General features: G+C 42.1%; 1 gene segment (V, D, J or C); it reads left to right on the top strand.

Moving 5' to 3' along the window:
* The first annotated feature begins 402 nt into the window (after window positions 1-402).
* LOC119860864 lies at window positions 403-1,931 on the top strand. The segment is given in 2 exon segments: window positions 403-574; window positions 672-1,931. Coding segments are annotated over 2 exon segments (480 nt in total).
* The last annotated feature ends 7,817 nt before the right edge of the window (window positions 1,932-9,748 follow it).

Raw genomic sequence — 9,748 nt, forward strand, 5'->3', positions numbered from 1 at the left:
AGAACCCCCTTCCATGCGAGCGAGAATGGGGGACCCTAGCATGGGGAGAATGGCGACATGGGGGAATAGAGGAATACGTTTTCACATAGAGCCCCTGCCATGCAGGGGTGGAGAGGGAATGGGGGACATAGGGGAAGAGAGGCCACGCAGAGCCCCTGGCATAGAGGGGAAGAGAATAATGGGGAGGAAGGAGAATGGGGACACAGCAGACAGGGGAGAAGATTGGGGAAATAGGGGGTATGGCATGGAGGAAGGGGGTGGATACATAATACAGATCTACTGGTATGAGAGGGGGAGAAGTGGGAACCCTGCAATGCGGGAGGGAAAATGGGGTTCACACAAAGTTCTGGGTATGAGGATGAGAATTTCAGGGATTCCCTGAAATAGGGAGGAATGGGAGGGTGGCCCTGAGGTTGCCTACATCAGTTTTCATGTGTGCACCCCCTCTGGTGTCTATCAGTGCAGAAGCAGCCCTACAGAGCAGAGCCATATAAAACCCTTCGCTGGGGAAAGGCCCCAGAGATGGGGATGTGGTTAGTCTGGTGCATGGCAGCCCTGTGCTTCTTGGGAGCAAGTAAGTCTTTGGTATAGCCATGAAATCCCCTTTCTGGTGTCTGCAGGTTACAGCTTCTTTGTTTTACGATGTTTGTTTCTTTTGTTTTGTCTCACAGGACACACAGATGCTAAAATCACCCAAATACCAAGTCTGGTACTGAAGAAAGGACAGACTACCCTGCTGACATGCAGACAAACTGATAATCATAACTCTATGTACTGGTATCAGCAGAAGCAGGGGAAGGGACTGCAGCTGATCTATTACTCTCTTGGTAAAGATAACAAGGAAGATGGTGACAGTGACATTAAAAATGATTTCACAGTCTCCCGGCCAGAGATCAAAGACTTTGACTTGAACATCCCCTCTGTGAAGATGGAGCACTCGGCTGTGTATTTCTGTGCCAGCAGTTTAGACACAGTGCTTCAGAGTCACCTTCTCCTTCTACAAAAACCTTCCCCCTTCCAAGAGATCTTCTCCTCCCATCTCCACATAAGGGGAGATCAGGCTGCTTTCATGCAGACAGGAACAGCTTATTATGCATAGAAATACTAGCAAAGTGCTGCTGGGGAAGAAGAGAATCAAAGGCAGAGCAGCTCCCTTAAGTATGGGTTATTTCCCAAACCATATTCCTGCCTCTCCTCCTCCCCCGCCCGCGGTGTTCACCTGGCTAGTCCCTTCTTCAAGATGTCACAGTTGCAATCATGCAGTTCCCATCATGCAGGCAGGAGACAAGGCAAATAGAAATCATAACTTTGTATTCCAAAAACCCAATACTCTCCCTAGAGCCGTTCTCATAGCCAACAGAGCAGAGGTACACAAACTTTTCTTATTGTGTATCCCCTTACACACAGTGGTTGATTAACATTTTGTGGGGCCCTGGGCCACAGCAAGTGGGGGCCCCTCCCCACCCCTTCCACCTGCAGTCCCCCCTCCATTCCCCCATGGTGCTCCTGCCAGGAAGCGGGGTCGGGTTGCGGGGACTTGCCTTTCTCTGCCTACCCGGCACTCCTGTAGGGAGCAGGGGAACCCCCAGCGCCCTGACCTTGTGTTCTTCTTAACACTACTTGTCTTTAGCCATCTGTCACTATTTCACTGTTATGTACAGAGATACTTATAGTGCAATGTACACAATTGGAAAAAACCCAACAACCCTGACTAAGTTCTGTGCTCAGTTAGACCAGACAATTGCTAGGCAACTGAACCTGCGCTGTATGGTGATTGGAGGTGAGGGCTCTATACATCAGCGTTCCTGTGTATCTGAATTATCGCTGGTGCATCTTGAAGTAAATTAATTACCGTATTTTATATAACGAATTCCTACAGAGTTTTAAAGCTTCGTCTGAGTAGCCTATTATGAAAATGCAATAAATAAAATCTACTATTACACAACTTCTCCCATGTATCCCCCAGAGATGTCTCACTTACCCACATGGATACACATACCACAGTTTGGGAACCCCTGCAATAATGGGTAATAAAGTGAATGATAAAAGGTTACAGGTCTGAAACAGCCTGTCCAGTAGGGACAGAGACAGCCATCTATGGACACCTACATGTCAGAATGTTACAAGTCAAGGCAATCTCAGGACATACATTCTGCACAGCACTTTGAAAGTTCACCCCAACCAGGAAGAGTTCAATCGATGTGGGAAATTAGAGAACAACCACAAAACTCATTAAGTTGTCTTCAGGAAAGATGCTGTAGCAGAAAAACTGAAAAGAACTAAGTATGTGTAAGTCACCCTTAGCACAACCTTAACTCCACCTCCCTGGAGTTGGCAATAGCTACTGGGAATGAACTGCATGTGGTCCAGCTACAACCACTGGGTTAGGGTTAGCCATAATGAATGGTAGAGGGATTAATTGGAGCAGCTTGGCAGAACTGTGTTTGTGAGATGAGGGTATCTAAGGGGAAGCTGTGCTGCTTGGGGGAGAGCCCCTCTCCCTGACCCCCGTGTGTGTGATCAAAGGAAAGTGATGCACACGTACCTTGAGAGATCCAGAATGCCTTGTTTCAGCACTGTGTAGGTCATGTCAGCTGTAGGGCACAGGGGTCTTCTTGCCCTGGGGACTGTCAGCATTTAGGTGGGAGTCAGGAGATGAGTGTGTGCTGTGGGTTTAATGAAAGGTCAGTGAAAGCAGAACGATAGATGGCATCTTGTGTATAACAGTGAAGGGGTCGTAAAAGGAGTTGTAAAATTTAGCAGTCCTGGCATTCTGTCTGTGTGTGTACACTAATCATTCAAGTGTAGGACAGGTGTATGGAGCTCCTCTTCAATGCAGTACAAAGGCAGGGTGGTGAGTATATGTCCTGGTGCATTGGGGAGAAGACAGAGTTAAGGTTACATGGGCATTTACCTTAACTTTTCCTTTCCTGGTTTTCACAAGTTTGTGTTTTGTGGCACTCAGTGTTCCTGAAGGGCACAAAATGTCCCAGTTTGTTTTGTTTTTTTAACAGAAAGAGAAAAGTAGGAGTTAGTGGTCATTTAGATTTCTGTAGTTATCATGCACGTATGCAGCTGAGATGCTACTGTGGCCAGGTAATGAGAATAATACCTAGCTCTGACATAGTGCTTTTCATCAGTACATCTCAAAAAACTTTACCAAGGAGGGAAACATCATTATCCCTCTTGTATAAATGGGGAAGCTAAGGCAAAGCAAGTTGAAATGACTTAGCCAAAGCCATTTAGCAGAGCCAGGAACAGAGTCCACACTGTCTGACTCTCAGTCTACTGTTACCCCACTAGGCCACACAGCTGCTATGTGATTGCTAAGTGTCCCTCCTCCCTTGCTCCCTTTGTTATTGTAGAATGGGGGTAATGGTCTGGCTTTGAAATGTTTGGAGTGCGTCGTTTCTTACAAGGCTGGTGAGAGAAAACTCAAGTATGGTCTCCATCCCCAAAACTTGACTGTTTTTTACATGGGCGTTATAGTCACTTTAAGCATAAGAGAAAAAACTGGTGTATCTCTCACCATCTCCACCTCCTCCCTCACCATCCCCCACAACATATAGTTTCACACCATCATTTCCAGCTCACCTTCCCCTTCCCATTCCATTAAGCCATTAGTACTTTAAAAGCCCAGTCTGCAATCAAAAAGTTTGTAAAATCTGTGAACTTTAAGAAAAGCTGTTTTTTTCAGGGTCTGTATCTTGGGAACCCCTTGGTCAAATGACTGTAAATTTGGATCACTAATCCTACCCCACATTCCCATGAGGCACACCAAATTTCAAGCACTTCAAAGCATCATCCTTTGCAAGAGCAAGTGACTCTTAACCTTAATTGACACTCCGCTATAATCATAGAAATCACAAAATCATAGAACTGGAAGGGACCTCGAAAGGTCATCTAGTCCAGTCCCCTGCATTTGTGGCAGGACTATTTATTATGTAGACCATTCCTGACAGGTGTTTGTCTAACCTGTTTTTAAAAATCTCCAATGCTGGAGATTCCACAACCTCCCTAGGTAATTTGTTTCAGTGCTTAACAACCCTGAAGTTTTTCCTAATGTCCACCCTAAATCTCCCTTGTTGCAATTTAAGCCCATTGTTTCTTGTCCTATCCTCAGAGGTTAAAAAAAGCAATTTTTCTTCCTCCTCCTTGTAACAACCTTTTTATGTACTTGAAAACTGCTATCATGTCCCTCTCAATCTTCTCTTTTCTAGACTAAACAAACCCAGTTTTTTCAATCTTCCCTCATAGGCCATGATTTCTAGACTTTTAGTCACTTTTTGTCACTCTTCTCTGAACTCTCTCCAGTTTGTCCACATCCTTCCTGAAATGTGGTGCCCAGAACTGGACACAATACTTCACTTGAGGCCTAATCAGTGCAGAGTAGAGTGGAAGAATTACTTCTCGTGTCTTGCTTACAACACTCCAGCTAATACATCTCAGAAAGATGTTTGCTTTTTTTGCAACAGTGTTACACTGTTGATTCATATTTAGCTTGTGATCCACTATGACTCCCCCCCCACCACCACCCCAGATCCCTTTCTGCAATACTCCTTCCTAGGCAGTCATTTCCCATTTTGTATGTATGCAACTGATTGTTCCTTCCTAAGTGGAGTACTTTGCATTTGTCCTTACTGAATTCCATCCTATTTACTTCAGACCATTTTTCCAGTTTGTCTAGATCATTTTGAATTTTAATCCTATCCTCCAAAGCACTTGCAACCCCTCCCAGCTTGGTATCATCCTCAAACTTTATATATGTACTCTCTATGCCATTATCTAAATCATTGATGAAGATATTGAACAGAACTGGACCCAGAATTGATCCCTGCGGGACCCGACTCATTATGCCCTTCCAGAATGACTGTGAGCCACTGAAAACTAGTCTCTGGGAACAGTTTTCCAGTGCTGAAGACAAAAAAACAAAGGGTGAAACCAACAAGATGCATATGTAATTATATGCATACCATGATCTCTCACTGCTGGAATTCTCATTCCCCTTTGTCCCCACCAAAATGCCTTCCATACCTCAAGAGCTGTCATAAGTTTTCAGTGTAAGAGGTAGATTATAGCACCCTTGCGTAGTACCATGTTTCACAAGTAGTGCCATTGACTTCAGTGGTACTATTCATGGTATAAAGTACTCTTTGATGTTAGGGAGCCAAAAAATGGCCCAAAATCGCTGCAAAATAAGAAAGCACAAAAATAAAGTCTCCATAAGAGAGTATGGTGTGTGTGTCATCTTTGGAGCATGCTGCATTTGAATTAAACACAAAGAAGCACCTGGCTGCAGCAAACTGTAGATTTCTAGAAAGATAAAGGTGCAGTACATGGAAAACAAAATCCTAACAGTTATAGACATGTGTACAGCACTTTCAGATTGTTTGCTTATTGTCATCCCTTGCTAAATTATGTCTAATTAAATTGTGAGATCTTAAGTCAATTTTTTCATGCCATAAAGCATCATAGATCTATGGTGCTGTTTCATATATACATAGTAATAATGACATTGAGCTATAAGGGAAAATTTCAGGCTGGATAACTAGGAAATATTCCCTCACAGTGAGAAAATGTATTATCCTGTGCTCTAATTCCCCGGGGGAAAGGTGGAAGCTGTGTTACTTAGATATTTAAAACTAGCCCAAAAGCAGCCCTGGAGAACAGAGAGTAGGGAACAATCCTGCAGTGACTGTGAGGAAAGCGTGGGTGCTGAGGCAATATGCAATCAGCAGTTCTCTTTTAATCCCTCATATTTGTCATTCAAAAGAGACCCAGAAAAATCTTGTTTTTCTAATTTTGGAAACAGGTCAGTGACCAACAAACACCCCAAACCCCCTAGTTTGTCATGTGACACATCAGGAGCAACGACTGCTTCTGCAAACACCTGCTGCAGCCTTCTGTGCAGCAAGATTATGTGATAACACAAGGCGGCAAAACCACCAGCCTAGCTGGGACAGATAGGCACTGCTATTTCAGTCTAACATGTGCCTCAGAGTGAGGTGTGGGGGATTCTGTGGAAAGATGTGATGATGAGTTACAGAAACGGTTTCACAAGCAAATGTTAAACCGCATCCTGTTATGTATAAAACTCAACTGCTATTCTCGTAAATGAACAATATCAAGGTTGGTTAAACTCATAATTTGAGCCATTCCCTTTCCTCTCTTAATCTGCATATGAGGCCTTTTGAAATGTTCTCTGCCATCCCATGCTGAGCTCTCCAGCTCCATCTCACCCTTGAACTGCAGCACCTGCTACTATTGCAGCCCTGGGCTCCCCACAGTGCCCTGCCAATGCCCCTCAGTCCTGCCCTAGAACCCCCCTGCTAGTCCAGTGCTGGCCTCCCCACACAGCTCTGCCAATGTCCCTCAATCCTGCCCTGCAGCCCCTGGCTATTCCTGTCCTGGGCTCATTACACAGCTCTGCTAATGCCCCTCAGTTCTGCCCTGTAGCTCCCCTGCCATTCCAATTCTGGGGTCCCAACACAGTTTTGCCAATGCCCTTCAGCCTGCCCTGCAGCCTCCTGCTAGTCCAGTGCTGTGCTCCCCACACAGCCCTGCCAATGCCCTTCAGTCCTGCCCTGCAGCCCCCTGCTATTCCAACCCCTGCTATTCACTTTCCTTTTTTAGGAGAGATTATTGATAATACTGAAGTGCACAAATGGGGATTAGGGTGATTTTAACCAAGCCTGTCTAGGCAGCTTTGTACATTTTTGGACCCTAGTTTTCATTTTCCCTTAGCCTTTTTGCTGCTGTCCTTAAATCTTTATTGCATTGAAGTCCTTCAACAATAATGATTGAACTCTTTAAAAAGATATGGAAGTCATGTCTCTGTAAGTAAGAATTTATCCTCTCAAGGGAGAGTACTGCCATCTGAATCCCTGCTCATTACCACAAACATAGCAATGATATTGTTCCATTACTAGATGGAAAAGATAGAATTATCAATAATAATGCAGAAAAGACAGAAGTGTTCAATGAATATTTCTGTTCTCTATTTGGGGAAGAAACAGATGATGCAGTCTAATCATATAGTGATAATACTCTTTCCATTCCACCAGTATCTCTGGCAGATATTAAACAGAATGTACTAAAGTTCGATATTTTTAAATAGCAAGTCCAGATAACTTGCATGCAAGAGTTTGAAAAGATCTCACTGAAGAGCTCTTAGTGGACCATTAATATTGATTTTCAATAGATTTTGTAGCTCTCGGGAAGTTCCAGAGGACTGGAAGAAAACTAATGTTGTGCCAATTTTTAAAAAGGGTAAACGGGTTGACCTGGGTAATTACAGACCAGTGAGTCTGACATCGATCCTGGGCAAGATAATGGACAGGCTGATACAGGACTTGATTAATAAAGAATTAAATGTGAATAAGATAGTTAATGCAAATCACCATGGGTTTATGGGAAATAGATCCTGTCAAACTAACTTGATATCTTTTTTTGATGAGATTACAAGTTTTTGATAAAGGTAATAGGATGACATAATATATTTTGATTTCTTTAATGTGTTTAACTTGGCAATGCCTAACATTTTGATTAAAAAACTAGAATGATGTATTAAAAGACTAGAATGACTAGAATGATGTATTAAAAGACTAGAATGATGTATTAAAAACCGGATAGGTCTCAAATGTATTAAAAACTGGATAGGTCTCAAAATGAGAGAGATCAGGTGGGTGAGGTAATATTTTTTATTAGACCAAATTGTGTTGGTGAGGGAGACAAGCTTTCAAGCTATACAGAGTTCTTTTTCAGGTCTGGGAAAGAAACTCCCAGCATCACAGCAAAATGCAAAGTGGAACAGATTGTTTAGTATAAGTAGTTAACACATATTGAAAGGGACCATTCAAGGTAGAGTGGCCTAAAGCTTGTCTCTCTCCCCAACAAAAGTTAGTCCATAAAAGATATTACCTCACCCATCTTGTCTCCTGACTACCTAATATTCTGGGGCCAGCACAGCTACAACTACATTGCATAGATCTCAAAATGTAATTGTAACCCGGGAATAGTCATTAAGTGGATGTGTTTCCAGTGGGGTCACACGGGATCAATTCTTGGCCCTATGCTATTTATCATTTTTATCAATGACCTGAAAGAAAATATAACATCATCATTGATAAAGTTTGCAGATGATACAAAAATTGCAGACGATACAAAAATAACAAAGACAACAGGTTGAGAACAATGTGAATTGCTTGCTAAACTGTGCACAAGCAAACAATGTGTTTTAATATGACTAAATGAAAATGTATACATTTGGGAACAAAGAATGAAAAATTTATATATCTGGGAATAAAGAATTTACATAATGGGAGACTATCCTGGGAAGCAGTGACGCTGAAACAGATTTGGGGGGCATTGGGGATAATCAGTAGAACATGAGCTCCCAGTGTGACTCTGTGGCCAAAAAAGCTAATGTGATCTGTGTTGTATAAACAGGAGAATCTCGAATAGGAGCAGAGAAATTATTTTATCTCTGTATTTGGTACTTTTGCGACTGCTGCTGGAATACTGTGTGCATTTCTGGTGTCCACAGTTCAAGAAGTATGTTGATAAATTGGAAAGGGTTAAGAGAAGTGCCACGAGAATGATTAAAGGATTACAAAACTTTCCTTATAGAGATAGATGCAAAAGGCTCAATCTATTTATCTTCAAAAAGAGAAGTTTAAGGGGTAATTTGATTACAACTATAAGAATCTATGTGGGAAACAAATATTTAATAATGGGATCTTTAATCTAGCAGAGAAAGATATAACATGATCCAGTGGCTGGAAATTCGATCTAGACAAATTCAGACTGGAAATAGGCATAAATTTTTAACAGTGAGAGTAATTAACCCATTGGACCAATTTACCAAAGATTGTGGTGGATTCTCCATCACTGATAATTTTTAAATCAAAATTAAAGGTTTTTTTCTAAAAGATCTGCTCTACGAATTATTTTGGGGAAGTTCTATGGCCTGGGTTATACAGAATTTTGGACTAGATGATCACAATGGTCCCTTCAAGCCTTGGAATTTATGAATCTATGAAAACATAAAACTAGAGATGGGCATGAGTCACAAAATTTGTATCAGGATTTGAACTTCCAGAATCTGGGGGTGTTTGGATCCTGGGCTTTGGCTAGGACGCATCTCTACATAAAAGATGTCCCTGCTTCCCCTCAGTGTGCCTTGGTATTGAGTGAGCTGCCTCTGAATCACTCCATATTTAACCTGAGGCACTCATTGCCAAAGGATATTAATTTAGTAAGAGTAAAAAAAAAAGATTAGACAATCTTATGAGTAAGGATATTTGTAGAGACACTATCTGGGGTTATCAGTTCTCATGATTCACTGTCTGTGATTAGGAAGAAACTCCTCTTGTTGTACAATATTGTACCATTTATGGATGGTTTCCACTACTAATCCCCATTAAAAACTAAGAAATGTATGAAACGGAACAACTTGTGTTATCCATTTTTCAAGCTTAAAATAGCACTGGCTGCTGAGCAGTATATGACTCCCATTTTTCACTATTGTCTCTTTCCCTTTCTTAGTTCCACACCACTATAACGATAAATGGCTTGAAACGAAATGTGCCATTATTAGCTTTTATGAGAGCCCTTCTAGTGGTAGCAATGCTACTTTACATGTGGTGCAACTCAAAATGCTACATGGTAAAAGAAGTGAGCAAACATGGCTGCCTCTTCACTACAAAACTCACCATAGCCTGGTGTCATTATTTGTTATCTTCCAAAT

Source organism: Dermochelys coriacea, chromosome 1, assembly GCF_009764565.3.
Source record: "Dermochelys coriacea isolate rDerCor1 chromosome 1, rDerCor1.pri.v4, whole genome shotgun sequence".
Lineage (NCBI taxonomy): Eukaryota > Metazoa > Chordata > Testudines > Dermochelyidae > Dermochelys > Dermochelys coriacea.